The sequence below is a fragment of the Bactrocera dorsalis genome, chromosome 6 (assembly GCF_023373825.1).
Source record: "Bactrocera dorsalis isolate Fly_Bdor chromosome 6, ASM2337382v1, whole genome shotgun sequence".
Classification (NCBI taxonomy): Eukaryota; Metazoa; Arthropoda; class Insecta; order Diptera; family Tephritidae; genus Bactrocera; species Bactrocera dorsalis.
In genome coordinates this window covers 27,474,608-27,491,161 of record NC_064308.1, presented here as the reverse complement: position 1 = coordinate 27,491,161, position 16,554 = coordinate 27,474,608, and the positions used below count along the sequence as shown (strand labels likewise).

At 35.4% G+C, this 16,554-nt stretch overlaps 1 protein-coding gene across 23 annotated transcripts in view; it reads left to right on the top strand.

The window, feature by feature from the left end:
* The window catches only part of LOC105233049 (calcium/calmodulin-dependent protein kinase type II alpha chain), a 417,125-nt gene that overhangs the window by 378,447 nt on the left and 22,124 nt on the right, over positions 1 to 16,554 (top strand). For 18 of the 23 annotated variants that reach the window (XM_049460543.1, XM_049460539.1, XM_049460541.1 and 15 more), the window contains 3 exons: positions 5,765 to 5,843; positions 14,050 to 14,144; positions 16,388 to 16,502. In XM_049460543.1, the coding sequence (XP_049316500.1) occupies positions 5,765 to 5,843; positions 14,050 to 14,144; positions 16,388 to 16,502 (289 nt within the window). Of the gene's footprint in view, positions 1 to 5,764; positions 5,844 to 14,049; positions 14,145 to 16,387; positions 16,503 to 16,554 lie in introns of those variants that run through there. The other 5 variants (XM_049460546.1, XM_049460544.1, XM_049460548.1 and 2 more) reach the window with 2 other exon arrangements.

Here is a 16,554-nt window from a genome sequence, read left to right as displayed (position 1 = left end):
CTACCGAGAGTTGAAGAGGGAAGCGAGACGCATTTGCAGACAGAAAAAGAAAGAGGCTAAATGCAAGAGTATGAAGAGCTTGATAAGCTGGCCGACAGGGGTAATGCTCGAAAATTCTACGATAAGATGCGGCGACTTACAGAAGGTTTCAATACCGGAGCATACTCTTGTAGAACTCCCAGAGATGATCTAGTGACCGATGCCCAGAGCATACTTAAATTATGGAGGGAACACTTCTCCAGCCTGCTGAATGGCAGTGAACGTACAACGCCAAGAGAAGGCGAACCAGATTCCCCAATCGACGACGATGGAACAGACATTTAATTACCCGACCATGAAAAATTTCGAATTGCAATTGCCCGCCTGAAGAACAGCAAGGCCGCAGGGGCTGACGGATATCCGGCCGAGCTATTCAAACATGACGGCTAAGAACTGAAAAGGAGCACGCATCAGCTTCTTTGTAAAATATGGTCAAACGAAATCAGCCCAATGCTTGGAATTTAAGTGGGCACCTCTTCGTCGATTTTAAGCTGTTTTTAACATCACGAAAGGAAACTGCCTTTATGCCGCTATGTTTGAATTTGGTATCTCTGCAAAACTAATACGGCTGTGTCAGATGACATTGAGCAGTACCAAATGCTCCATCAGGATCGGAAAGGCCTCTCCGAGCCGTTCGATAAGAAACGAGGTTTCAGACAAGGCGCTTCCTTATCGTGCGACTTTTTCAACCTGCTTCTGGAGAAAATAGTTCGACAGACTGGACAAGGAAGCAACGCAAATGGGTCTGGCAGTGAACGAGGGCAAGACGAAATATCTCCTGTCATCAAACAAACAGTCGTCGCACTCGCCACTTGGCTCTCACGTCACTGTTGACAGTCATAACTTTGAAGATGTAAATAATTTCGTCTATTTAGGAACCAGCATTATGTTGTCCGGATGGACGAAAACACTCCAGCCCTGTATATAATCCCCACCAAATTTTTCAGGATCACGTTCATTGAAATGGGTCCAGCCGTTTTGGAGTCAATGAGTAACAGACATAGAAAATTTATATTTTTCCTTTATATACAAGTATATATGTATATATATGCAAGGGGTTTTTGCCTGGTAGCGAGGCTACGTTGCAGGTATAAAACATTTTTAAATTATCTTGTTTATTTCTAACAAAATTCTAAACCTAAAAATATATGTTGACTCATGCAAATTATTTCTCTACTCCATTTTTCAGTTTGTACAATTAGGTAACAAAATGTTTTGCTTCACTGGAGCCTCAACCTCTTTTTACTATATTCTAGGGTTCTGTTGAGCTTCATTTTTGTGAAAGCGCCACATTTAATTCGTATTTCCAGTACGCGTCATATTGAAATTTACGTAAATTATCTTATTATCAGCACGTTTATCACAATTGTAACGGCAAATCCATATGAAGTACCAATCTGTACGAACTGGATGTCAAAAAATGTAAACAAAGAGAGACATGTTTCACTTGGTATTGTACATTTTGCTGGGACGTTTCTGAATTTACTTGCCTTTATCAGTGTGTTGCAGTTTAGCTAAATGTTAAATAACTCTGTCTAAATTTAACATGCTCTGTTAAAGTAAGCAATGTTTTTATTTTTTAATTTACGCTAGTAAGTCGGTTAAAAATGATCATTCTCTGTATAGGGTTATATACTATAAATTCATTTAAATTTTTAAATAAAACGGTTTTGTGGTTTTCAAAATTCAAATCTAATAGACAATGTTTACCGTTCGAAAGAACATTCTTTGGGATTTATGTTTTGGAAGATTACCTCTTTCAATTGTTGGCCGTGTCTACGTCCTATATGGTCCATCTATTGAGTCCAATTTTCAATGACTTGTTTGAGCATTTCCACTGGTAACTAACGAATTACACGCGTGATGTTCATGCGTTCGATTTCAGACATCAAATAGTAGGTTATTATGGTGCGATAACGGTCTCCATTGACGGTTACATTTTTGAAGAATTATGGACCGATGATTCCACTGGCCCACAAACCACACCATACTGTTGTTTTTTCTGGATGAAACGACAGCTCTTGAATCTCTTCAGGTTCGTCGGAAATGGGGCTTTTTTGCTTTTTACATACACATTGCGCCAGAAATGAGCCTCATCGCTGAACAAAATTTGGCTCGAAAACGTCGGATCTTCTTGAAACTTTTCAAGAGCCCATATGCACTGGTAATGTATTTACATAAAATGTCGTTTGGGAAGGTCGAGCGGCGTCAGCTCTTGCACAAGCTGTATATTGCACGCTTTTCCGCGGTCTTTTCGTACACTCTCAGCTACGTCTGCTATATTTTCTTCACTAAGTGCAGGACATACATAGTCCATTCGGTCGAATATTATCCAATAATGAATGCCAGGTAAATGTCTGTCAGTCAGTCTGTCTGTTCTAGCTGTAACTTCAACAAAAATTGAGATATCGTAATAAAACACCTGTTTCTTGGCGAAAAGCAGTGTATGAGTTCTTAGATGGGTAATTGGACCACTGCCACATCCTCTAAACGCCTCTAAACGAAAACCTATAAATTGTCATAACTACCGCACTAAATTAAGATACAAAACTCTAATTTTATAAAGGAGTTCGCAGTAGTGGGAAGCACTTGTGGGTCAAAAATTTAGTTAAGGTGGGCGCCTTCTAAATAGTTAAATATACAAGTCTTTCAAATCACTCAAGCTAACTCAACTTGCTGAGAAGAAGGTTTTTTTACTATAGCGTTTCTTCATACACTGTGAAAATGGGTAAAATCAGCTAATAACCGTAACAAATAAAAATGCGATCGCTCACAAAATAAATCCAGCATTATACTTCAGGAACTACTTCACCAATTTCAGCTTATCAAACGTTATGAAAATCTGTTCAACACTAACATAACTATTTTGGATCGAGTTCACTTTATGTCGCATCTATCGGTCAAGGAACCTTAATACAAAACAAAAAGAATGGATAAAATCATGACGATACTTTAGAGCTCAAATTCAAGTTTTGCCAACTCCTGAAGTTGTTTTCCAGGCTATGATCCTTGCAAGTTGCAGAGTATAAAATGTTTCGTTACACCCAAATTTCTCGTTCTTTACTTGTTTATTTTTTTTTTATTTTGTTGATATACATGTCTCTGAAGTACGAGAAATTCTTTGAGAAGGTTAAAAATTGGGTAGAATTCAGTAATACATTTTTACTGAAAATCGCACAATTTTTAATATTTTCAATGTTCCGTTGTATTGCGAATTTACATACAAAATGTGCTAACTTTAAAATTTTTTAAATATATGGTGATAAATATCTTGATCTTGTATATATTGAAGCTTTATCCGTCGCCTTTTGGTATGGTCATAGTTAGTGACAGCAGTTAAATAAAATGATAACCGTTTTTTTTAATTTGTTTCTATGCTTGCTTCAGTTTCTTGCAGTCTACGTAGGCCGTATTTATAATTGACCTTTGTATGGCATGACCTAAAACCACCGACGCCAAAAAATATATTAATTTTTGGTAGTGTTTACTTCAGCTGTTACCGAATATCTATTTTTTTAGGGAGACTCGTCTTACTAAATTATAAATGTGATCATCAATAGTACGAGGGCTGCTATATACAGTACTTGTCCAATAAATTACGAACGAAGTGAAAAATAGTTCTAACTTTAATCATTAATAAAAACATAAATATTTGGCTAATTTTAGAAAAAAATTATTTTTTATATGCTATATACATTAAACTTAAATTATTATATTTTTGTATTGAATCATATTCAATATTTTGTCGCCATATATATATATATATATATATATTTGTTTTTTTGCTCTCGTTCGTAATTTATTGGACAAGTACTGTATATTTCTGGCCTAATAATGAAAATAGGCACATTTATCAACGAAAATGGTTTTTTTTTCGTTGGATTTGGCTCGTCTTGGAAGACCCACACGGTCGATTGCTGTTTTGTTTCGGACTCAAATAAATGTCTTTTGAAGCACCGCGATCGTATTTTTTCAGCATTTCTTTACACCAATTCACACGTGCCTTTTTTTGAGCGATTGTCAAATTGGTCGGGATCCAACGAGAACAAACCTTTTTTACGGTCAGGTGTTTATGCAAGATCAAATGTATGCTGGTGGGAGAAATGCATAGGCATGTCTCTATCTGAAGGTATGTTACATGACGGTCTTGCATTATCAGTTCACGTACGGCATCGATGTTTTCTGGCACAACGGCTGGTTTTGGACGACCTTCACGGAATTCGTCTTTGAGCGAGCGTCGGCCACGATTGAATTCGTTGTACCAGTTTTTCACAGTGCTATAGAATGGTGCTTCATAGCCATACAAAGATTTTAGTTCATCGATGCACTCTTGTCGTGATAATCCATGTCGAAAGTTGTGAAAAATGATCGCACGAAAATGTTCACGAGTTAATTCCATTTTTTGGCCGAGATGAATTTTTTAATTCCCTGTAAATAAAACAATTCACGATTAAATGACAAAACGATTAAATGACGAAATGTCAGATTGCATCTGGCAACACTTAGTGCTGCCTAGTCCAGAAATATATATAGCAGCTACGTACTTGTAAACATTGTGTCTAATTTGTTCACAAAAATTGCATAATAATTGAATAAACTATGTAATTCTCTATATATGACAGGTAGCGCAAAAATAACCTTCCGATGTTTTTTGGAAAATGAAAAAAAAAAAATGAAAAACTTTGATTCTGCTTGTGGATTATGTTTACTTGGTCTTTTAAATTTTTTTACACCAAGTCGAGAATATGATATCATGTAAATGGCCGCCGCCACTGTTGATTGTCATTTCAGCCCTTTTTATGGCATTTTCCATCACTTTGGCCAGAACTTCCGGCGATAGGTCCTCACATTCTTGAAGGATATTGTCTTAAAGAGCTGCAAGAGTCTGAGGCTTGTTGACATAAACCCGCGACTTCAAAAAGCCGCACATAAAGAAGTCTGGAACAGTCAAATCAGGCGATCTTGCTGGCCGGTGCTAATCGCCAAAACGGGAGATTAGGCGCCCGGGAAATGCATCCTTCAGCATATTGGTTGTGGCACGCAGTGTAGCGTACCATTGTTTATATACGTGTATTTCGCATGTGTTTACTACACAAATGTCAAAACAGCACTAATATTAGAGGCCAATTGCAAAATTTATAGCATCTTCTGATAGGAGGATTAGTTTTGAGCCACCCTGTATAATACTGTCATAGAGCTAGTTTTTATAAAATTAAATATCTTCATAGTTCGAGTTCAACATTTTGTATGTATTCTAAGTATTGGTTTCCGATATAATTTAGTGAACAAATAAGCAAATATCTATACATATGAAGAAAGATAATGACGTCTTAATTATTTATGTATGTATTGCCAACGTTAACACAAAATATATCTAGTTATAATTATACAATATAATCGCATATGCATATATAGTATAATAATTGAATTTTTAACAAAAAGTATGCTTATAATATTTCCATTTTCCTTATTTTTGAGTATTCCAAAACTATATTGTTATTTCATAAATAAATATACAATTCAACGTGTCATCTGAATCAAACTTGTTTGGTATAATTTCAATATTCTTATCTACTTTACTTGGAACTGTATTATGTTAAATTTCCATTACTACTGCCTATACTACTCGGTTATACTGTACCAAAAACTTATTGATATATTTTGGTAAAAATTACTCCATACGAAACCTGTCGATTACAATAACTGGGTCTAAATCTAATCAAAGCAGCAAGACGTCAGGAAATAATTAAAATAACTGAACAACTGATTGAGGCCATAAATAGCGGTGACTTCGATGGATACACGTAAGTTTTATAAATATATTATTCTTTAAGTAAGCATATTTATTATATATCACACATTGCTGTAAATATCGCTTTTATTTAAGGTCACTTCTATACGAGTATAGTTGTCGGTCTACTAATAATGGTAATCAGAATTTTGTACTGCATATGGTTACTGATCTCATTGTACTTGAAAACGATGAAAGCCTCTATGTTGAGGGAACGAGCTCAAATGGAGCTCATTGAAATTTAAAATGTAATTAATTTGTGCGTTTGTTAGGAAAGTACTAGGTTCCTAGAGTCGGAAAAAGTTATTACTTACAAGGAAGCAGGATTGCAAATAATACAATAAAAAGTAATATGAATTTAAAAGTTTTTATTTTTGATTTTGCGATTACAAACACAATATTAAAAACTAAAAAAATGTTAATCCCAAATAACGGATTGAAACAAATACTTTATTTTCTCTTATAGAGTATAATACATAAAAAATGTTTATCCCAAAAACTGGGCTAAAAATTTATTCAATTTTTAATAATCAGGGGTGTTGTGGAATCCAAGACTTAGCTGTCAGAATTGAAAACCAATTCTGATTATAAATGGTGTCACAGAATCTGATTGGATTTTCGTCTTTTCGAACATATGCAAAACCAATATTCGAACCAGCTGTTTACTAATGTGACAAAACTTGCAAATGAATACATTTGGAAGCAGTCCTATTAAAATTATTAATGGGTTCCAAATTAAAGAAAGCTTTTAAGAGATAATATTTATCGAATGAATGAAGACGTATTTGGGTGGTAAGTTACATTTATTACGTTTTGTAAATCTTCTTTAAGGGGGGAGCCTGCTTTACAAACTTCAAAAAATTTAATTTTTTTTTATTTAAATCTCTTTAAAGATTATCTATGAATGTGTCCCTAAAGCAGTGGTGCGCACGCCTCAATACTACTACATTTTACGTTTGCGCTGCACAAACATTGCTATAGATTTTCGCTGCCAAGTACGCTGAACAAATTTGTATGTTTGTTGTAGAACAACAGCAACAAACGCCGATTCTTTGTGTTGACCTAGCGTACGTGTTCAGCCGCTTTCGTGTGCGTGTGATATTTTTCGCAGTAGCAGAATTAGCAGTCAAACACGCGTGTTTGGATTTTTTTTGCGTTGAGCGCCACTGCCCTAAAGTTATAAATGGGAATTCGAAATATTGTCGACGCTAGAAGGAAAATAGTGACGGAGCGTCTGGCAGATACATTTAATATATGAACGCTTGGACAGAAAGCGAAAACTTAGACTCGGTTTTTCATTTTTACGATTTTTCTTAATTGGCGGGCAGGATTGAATAAAACTAAACGTATGGAATTGGGGCAAAGTTTATTATCTTTGGCATTAAATTATCTTCTATTTAAACTAAAAAAACTTAGAAAAGTTAAGATTGGACATATGTTTAAGCAACATAACATAAAGTAACATTTTTTTGGCCAAAAACCATTTTTTTTTTTAATTTTAAAAAATTTTAGATTTTTTTTTTATTTCTAGTTCAACTTGAACATAAGTTATTAACAAATATAATCTCTTTGAATTTTTTGTTTCCGAGAGAAATTGCAATTGCTTCCCTAAGGCAGAATATCAAAGAATTCGTATCCAAAAAATTGTCGGGTAATGTTTAAATATATAACTATGTATAAACCCTAGAAATTTCCTTTAATCAATTATTTCTTTTCCTCCCGAAAAAAATCCTCAAAAAAAAAAATCGATTTTTTAAGATTCTAAAGCAGGCTCCCCCCTTAAATATCCGCATTTTTTCCAAAAGTCAATAATTAAGACATTTTATTTATTTATTTATTTATTTATTTATTTATTTATTTAAGTCTATGAACATTTTTTATTCTTACAGACTAATGGAGAAGTAAATTACAGTTAAATAGGTAGAAATAGGTAGATAACTTAGACTAAAAAATAGAATTGAGGGTATTAGTGAAGGATACCCTAGAGTGAGAAAAATCTAGAAGAGTCCTCTCGGAAATCGAATTAAACTCGCGCATAGCGCGCTTGAGAGGAGCATTTCCAGCAAAATTAGTACTTTCCTTTTTATAGTAAAATGGGGAAACAGATCTAAGACAACGCTGAGGAGTATTGAAGTTGATTTTCCCTAGTAAATAGGGACAGTCGATATCTCCATTAATTACATTGTAAACAAATGAAAGGCAGAGAATGGACCGTCGGTTGTCCAGCGATTTAAGATGTAGAAGCAGTAAGCGAGATGTATACGATGGTATTGGGTCAACGAACTTTAAGGAACGGAGAGCAAATTTAAGAAAAATCTTTTGGACACGCTCGATCCTATTAATTGACGAAATGCAATATGGTCTCCAAATGAACACTGCGTACTCCAAAATGGACCGAACAAAACATGTATATAGTAATTTTAATGTGTAGGGGTCGGAAAAATTTAAAGCATTTCGACGGACAAAGCCGAGCACCGAGAAAGATTTAGAAGTGATGTAGTTGATGTGGTTACTGAAAGAAAATCTGTTGTCAAAGATTACCCCAAGATCTTTGATTTCAGTAACACATTTTAGGACGTAATTAGAAATCTTGTAACTTGAAGATAAGATGCTACGTCCCCTACCATAAGAGATCTGAGAGCATTTATCTAGATTCAGGAGAAGCTTCGATTTCAAGCACCAATCATAAAAAGTATCAATATCACACTGAAGTTTGAGTACATCTTGTGTGTTTTTGATTATTGCGAAAATTTTTAAGTCATCTGCATATAACAGGAAATTAGCGAAAGAGAAGCAACAGGAGATGTCGTTGATAAATAGCACAAAGAGAAGTGGACCCAAAACGCTTCCTTGAGGCACTCCCGAAGACGCAATGAATGGATCAGATGACACTCCATCGACACTGACAACGCATCGTCTATTGTGTAAATATGATTTAATCCACTGCAAAAAGACCGAGTGAAACCCTAAAGATGATAATTTTTTAATTAGAATATTGTGTGCAACTTTATCAAAGGCCTTTGAGAAATCTGTGTAGACAGAATCTACCTGGAATCCAGCGGAGAATGCAGACATACAATAATCGCTAAAAACCGCTAAGTTTGATACCGTGGAGCGTCCCGAGACAAACCCATGCTGATTGACATTAATTATTGATTTTACTGCAAAAAATAATTTATTTTTAACAGAACACTCAAATATTTTCGCAATAGTAGAAAGTTTAGAAATAGGTCTGTAATTGGAGACTAAATCCTTTCTACCACCTTTGAGAATAGGAGTAATGCATGTCAATTTCCAGTCAGAAATAAAATTCCCAGAGGAGAGAGACTTATTAAAGATAAGCATGAGAGGATATACCAAGGCAGTACAGTTTTTTATAAGTATAGGCGGAAGGCCATCCAAATCCAATTTGGAAGATGCCTTAATATCGCCGATAGCCTTGGCGATATCATCCTGTGAAAGACAGAGTGAGCCAAAATTTATGGAAGGGAAATTATTAGCCGAAAAAGTGGAATTAGTACCGGGATCATCGTGAACATAATTCGATTTGAAAAATTCAGCAAACAAGTTGGAGATTTCGCCAGGAGTGCATGCTGACTTATCACCCCAGCGTAGAGCAGAAGGAATGGCCGAACACGCTCTTCTAGATTTTACAAAGTTCCAAAAGAACTTAGGGTTCGACTTAATTGCAGACTCTGTACTAAAAATAAACCTTTTATAGAGAGACTTATCCAGATCATTAAACAGTTTTTTGTAGTGCTGATATTGAACAAAGAAAACATGAGATTTAGTTGAGGAGAATTTTCGGTAATATTTATTTCTAAGGTTTTTTAACCGCCTGAGGTCCCTAGTGTGCCAAGGCAACTTATATGGTTGGGTATGTTTGAGCGGGATATTATTATGACAAAATTCCTGAATTGATTTCTTAAAACTCGAGAAACTATTAGCTGTATCTAGTCCCGAAAGTAAATCATCCCAATTAATCTCGGAGAGCAGATTGTTGAGTCGTTCAAAATCACAAAATGCAAATTTAAAACCAAGCCCGTCAATAGGTTTAACAGGAGCGAAAAGATAAGTATCCACCTCAAACGCTAGCGGAGAGTGATGAATGGTGGCAGGAGCAATTGAAGATAGTCCATCAAGAAACCTGAATTTTAAGTTATCACTGAGAAAGACTAAATCAAGAAAACGATCGAGGTTATTTGAATATGAGTTGACTTGAATCAGATTGAGACTAAGCAAGCTATCGATGAGAAATAACTCCTGAGGAGACGAAAAATTGGAAGGAATAAGAGCAGGACTGTAGGAACAACCAGACCAGGCGATATTGCTTAAATTGAAGTCACCCAGTACACAAATATTATTCTCTTTCACCTTATTTAATACCAGCGAGGAAATATTATTTGCGTGCAACTTATACAACTCTAGAGGACTATTAGGAGGGATGTATGAGACTGCTATGTATGAACAGAGCGTCATTGATACAAATACATAGTTGGTCAAGAATGGAATCATCATTATCAAGCATAATAAGTCGAGGACGATATTTGCGGTGAACTGCTAGGAGAACACCCCCCCCTCTTAGACAGCCAGTTTTTACATGATCTCTGTCCTTACGGAAGACGTAGTAGAGATTTGAATCAAAGTATTCACTATCAAAGTAACTACAATTCAGCCAAGTCTCAACAATAACGATAATATCGAAATCCGAATGTGAAGAAAAGTTGCGAATAATATTTGATTTACACCTAATACCCGATAGATTTTGGTAGTACACCTTAAGACAGGAGCCATTTGAAGAAGGTGCAGAAAACGCATGAAAAAGGTCGTGACTAACAGGCACATCCACTAATATGCAGCGCTGTTCTCCCCTCCCTTTGGAAAAAACTTAAAGGGACGCAACTTAATGCCAGAAGGCCAGTTGGCATTAACACCAACAACGGTTGAAGCAGCTGGGGATTTTTTGCTCCTAGTACTCACTTTTGACTTCACGTTTCCATCGACGGCGGCTGATTGAGCAGCATTGACAGCGACAGAGGGACGAACTGGTTTATCAGCAACTGTTCGATTGTTTTTAACTTTCGAATGAGTGTTGCAATTCATAGCAACAGCGTCCGCATATGTACTGGCATAATTAACAGCAGCTGTATTTGTACCATTATCAGCAGTCGTAGAGAGAGTGGAGCAAGCAGCAGACAGAGCGGCAGAATGCGGCTGCGATGTAGCGGGAGCGAGATAATCAATACTCACATTATCAGTAGGAGCAGAAACAATAACAATAGATGACTGAGCATTTGTACCCGCCGTAGACGTAGAAGTGCGAGTGGAGTTAGCAATAGTTGAAGCTGTAGAGCGTGTCTTCAGTGTAGTGGGAGCGAGATAATTCACGCTCTCGTTATCATCGGAAACAGCAGCGTTAGGCGGAGAAGCGATTGAAGAAGCATTTGTGTCAACAGCAGTCGCAGCAGAGAGAGTATTCAAAGCTGGTGCAGCGAACTTGCCGAAATCGGACAATTGCTTTTGCACAATGCAGAACTCTGATTGAATTTCGTTCAGTTTAACGATTAACGAATTTCGCTCATCACAGAGTTGTTGTAGTAATGTGAGAGTCTTCGATTGTTCACTTCTCAGTGAACTAACTTCCGAAACTAAAGAATTAAGCACCGCATTTACCATATTAAGGTCATTAGCCTCTAACACAGGTTCGTTAACTTCACTTATTGATTGAGAAATGCGCACAGATGGCGACGCAGGCGGCGAACGAATAGAATTTCTGCGAACCACCGTGCATACTTTGCAATAAAAAGCGTTTTTAGACTTCACCAAGAAATCGACATCAGCCTGTGATAAATTCACACACGATAAGTGGAAGAATTCATTACATTTACTGCAGCTGATCTTGGGCTGAGCACGATCAACTCTATGGCCGCAAACACACGGCATTAAAAAGATTAACAATAGAACGCGGAGCAGAGAAAAAATACGTCCGTTCACTGCGACGACCGACAAATAGATTTATTCGTATGTTTTTCCTATAGAAATAAAGATAAATCAATTCGTAATAATAAAATGGCTCGATTTCCTACCTTATATTTCAAATCTGTCTGTGACTATCTTCTTGCTTTGTTTCTGACAACAAAACCGATAAAATTGGTTTCCGTGACACCCAAAACCGATAAATTCGGTTTCGAATATCAAACCAATATATCTGAATTCATGACTTCTACTGCTTTTTTTAATCGGTTTCAATTCTGATTCCGATAACTATCAGATTTCACAACACCCCTGAATAAGTTAAATACTTTAAGTTTTAAAAATAAATTTTGAATCCCAAATACCGGAGTGAAAAAAACATATCTCGATATGATTAAGAATTAAAATATTTTCCGTTTGTGTACTTCGTGTTCTGCCATTTTAAACTAGAGGAATTAAAGTTTAAATTTTTACTATTAAATATTAAAATAATAATAATCCGAAATATATTGGAATTCGATTGAACATCGAAATTAAAAATTTAAAACTTAATTTTAATCCAAGATACAATTTGACTTATAATTTTTATTTCAAGATATTTGGGATTTATAGTTGAAATTTGAAAATTGTTTTTGAATTGAATAGTAGACTAGTGCAATGAAAAATAATAAAAAAAATTATAAAAAAGAAAGAAATATATAAAAATCCATCGGGCACGAAAATAAATAACTTGTTTTGAGCGGTTACCATGTATAATGCAAATAATAAGGGTATAAATTATGACAAAAAGTAATAAAACGCAAAATATTTAATTATTCAAAAATATTTATTTTGTCGCCTTCAAAGTAATTCCCACCGGATGTAATACACTTATGCCAACGGTTTTTCCAGTCCTGGAAACATTTATATTTTTTGGATGGTCTTCCGCTCCTTGAGTGAATTTTATTTTTATATTTTCGATCGATTTAAAACGTGTTCTACGGAGCGGCAATTTCATTTTGGGGAACAAGAAAAAATCACACGGAGCCAAATCTGGTGAACATAGTGGTTGATCGAATGTGTTCATTAAGTTTCTATCTTTAAATTCCTTCACAATCGCACTCTTTTTATTTTTAATTCAGACGACCAATATAGAACGTAGGTGTCCTAATAAAACAATAGAAGAAGTGGCAATGAAAGCAGTAATCGCGAAATATTTAAGCGCTTCATTTGAATCCATCCCAAAAAATAATTAAAAGTGACATAAACGCTAAAAATTACACCACAAATTTATAGAGAGCTATAAAAGAGATAATAAACATTCTCTCAAATTTTGAAATAGAAATTCAAATTGTTACGGTCGTTACACGTTTTTCTCAGAATGCTGTTTTTCAACAAGGTCTCCACTCTCAAAGAAGAGTTGTAAAGATATCCAGTTCCAACTTGGAGAGAACATTTTTAACGCCATTCTCCATCGCGCTATGGAAGCTTTTTTGGTTTTTGAAATATCATATCATCATATTTTTCCTACGAAAAACTGTAGAAATAAGGACCAAAGTCAATACTTTTTGTTCAAACCGTCATTGTCAAATTAATAACTCCATAGCGCGATAGCGACTTTCCTACAGATTAATAATCTTTTTGAAATTTTTATTTCAGATCAATATTGCGCCCGTAATCGTAGACATCGAACAGCACCTTTTTTTACGTGCCTTTTCAACAATTTATTTAACACCCAATAAATAAACATAAAATATCATTTTGTATTCCTCATGATTATATTTATTAATAAAAAAAACCGGACCGATTAGTTGATTTCAACATTAAAAAGAATCGCTAAAATCAGTGATCAGGTCACAATGACCCTTAATATTTTTATGGCAATAAACTGCAAAAAACTTTAAAATTATTTTTAAGGGGCTATTATATTATATTGTTATATAGTTTCAGCGGTCGTTTTCACTTTAAGCTTCGCAATTACAAAATATTTTGAATGTGGCTTTTTTGTATCGCTGGGTGTATATTTTTGGTGTACTTTGTCTTCGGGAAGTGAATACTACATATCGGTTTAATCAAATGTGTTTTTTTTTACCCCAATTGGCCTCTGGTAGAATGTTTATGGAAATTTTTTAAAAATTAATTAATGCAGACACCAGCATCCAACTATATAGTAGTATGTTCATCCGTACAATGTAAAAAAGCACCTTGAATCAATATTTGTAAAGAAATGATAATAAAAAAATATGTTTTATTTTTACCTTTTTCAGCAAAATTTGTGATCCTCACTTAACTGCATTTGAGCCTGAAGCTTTAGGCAACCTTGTCGAAGGAATTGATTTCCATAAGTTTTACTTTGAAAACGGTAATTATGCAAATTTTTAAAATATTTATTTTAGCAAAAATTATGGAATATTTTTCGATTCCACTGTATATTTACAAAAGTATATAAACCGTTTACTTCAATCGGAAAGTCGAAAATCACTATATTGGGTAAGATAGAGCTGAGGGAAAATCAGCACTACTTTCAATTATAGTATGTCCAAGGGAATAACTCTAGTTAATTTTATTAAGACAAACCATACAATTTTCGATGTATTTATCAAAGTGAAATATCCCAGAATAATGAATCTCACTACATGTACTATATGAGGCCGAAATTAATTCAACGACCAGTTGCACTCCCTTTTCTTTGGCATCAAACTATGATATATCCCAGATTAGAGGTTCATGTATTACTTAAAATATTATAATTGACGAATATATGCGATAGAGAGTCAATAGGGACTTCGAAACAGTTATATGGTTAAGCAAAGCACTGAACCGATTCTGGGCCATTTCATTCCATTTATTGTTTAGCCTGATATTTTTCTTTCCTATTTGATATGATTTATTCTACCCTTAACAGGGTATATTAAGTTTGCTGCGAAACTTGAAACTACTGGCCAAAACGAATCAGTAGGAGTATCTCCGTGAAGTTTAGCATTGATTAAATTTTTCAGTTAGGACTTCTATAACACATAGCTGACACACAAACAGAATAGCCAAAATCAAGTTCGTTAGAAAAACTTTTTTACTTGACAAGTTACTTCACAAGATTATTGTCCAAAGAAATTTCACATTAGCCGTAGCAATTTTTCAGATCGGACAACTATAGCAAATGGCTGTCATACAAACTGAGTGATTAAGAGCGAAGCGATGACTTGTGTGAAAAACTTTTTATTTGGGAAGATATCTTCACAAAATTCCACGCGAATTTTTCCCAAAGTAACGCTACAATCTTCAAATAAATGTCTCAGTTTGGACTACTATAGCATATATCTGGCATACAACTAACCGATCAAACTGAAGTGTTGGTATATTTGACAGGGTCTACTCAACAAGTTTGGTAAAAACTTTTATCTCAGGCATCAGAGTCACAACTGTAGCATATAGCTGTCATATAAACTGACCGATCAAAATAAAGTTAAAGATTTCATTATACACTTTTACGAGGTTTGACAATTAAGTAATGAGACCTTTCTCTTTTTCCGGCATCCCTCCCCTCTCCATTGATATATATGTACCATCGCTCTAGCTTGTTAAGTTCGCCTGCTGCGTCAAGTTGAGTAGACGTGTGTTTCTAGTGCTCGTCACGAAAATGGAAAAACGAAATCAAGAGCATCGCGATAAAATTTTGCGCCAGATTGGGCAAAACAGCTTCGGAAACGTACGCTAAAATTGTAAGAGTGTATGGTGATAGTGCTCTTAGACCCAGAAACCAAACGCCAAAGCTCACAATGGTTGTCTCCGCGTGCCCCCGCCCGAAAACAGCTCGCATGAGCAAGTCGAAGGTGAAAGCGATGATTATTGCCTTTTTTGATAGCCGTGGAATCGTCCACAAAGAATTCGTTCCACGGGGGAAAACTGTGAATCAAATCTACTATTGCCAAGTACTCGAAAGATTGCGAAACGAGTCGACAACGCGCCGTGCCACACCTCCCTCAGCGTGTACCAGTATTTGGCCGCTAAAGGATCGCCATGTTACAACAGCCGCCTTATTCGCCCAACATGTCACCCTGAGACTTTTTTTGTTTCCTAAGACAAAATCGGTGGTCAAAGGAACCTATTTTGAGTCGATTACGGACATCCAGGCGGCCGTGACGAGGGTACTCGCGGACATCCCAGTCGAAGCGTTCCAGAAATGTTACGAAGCATGGAAAACGCGCTGGAATCTCTGAATAGCTGCCCAAGGGGACTACTTTGAAGGGGATGGCAGAGTTGTAGAATAATTTTCAAATATACGGTTTTTATGGAATCAGTCTCATTACTTAATTATCATACCTCGTATGCTATTAAAATCCACCTGCGAAGGGTATTATAGCTCAATGCTGCCAAAGTTAAAGTTTTTTCTTGTTTTTGTTTCCTTTAGTATATTATGGAAATTTATTCTTGCATTGTTTTCAGATCCCTTACAAGTAAACAAATAATTAATATTACATTAAGAAAGCATTTATTTTTGATATTAAATAACAGTACTTTTGTAAACGAGCCATTTATGTATAATTTGAATGTTGAAGATTTTTCATCAGATATTTCCAAATATGTTTTCTTTTGTCTTCATTCCAGTACTGGGCAAAAATTGCAAAGCTATTAATACTACTATTCTGAATCCTCATGTCCACTTGCTGGGAGAAGATGCAGCATGCATTGCCTATGTCCGTCTAACACAATATATAGACAAGTAAGTATATCGGCAGTTAGCAACAACGAAATCTCCGCATAAAAATTAAATT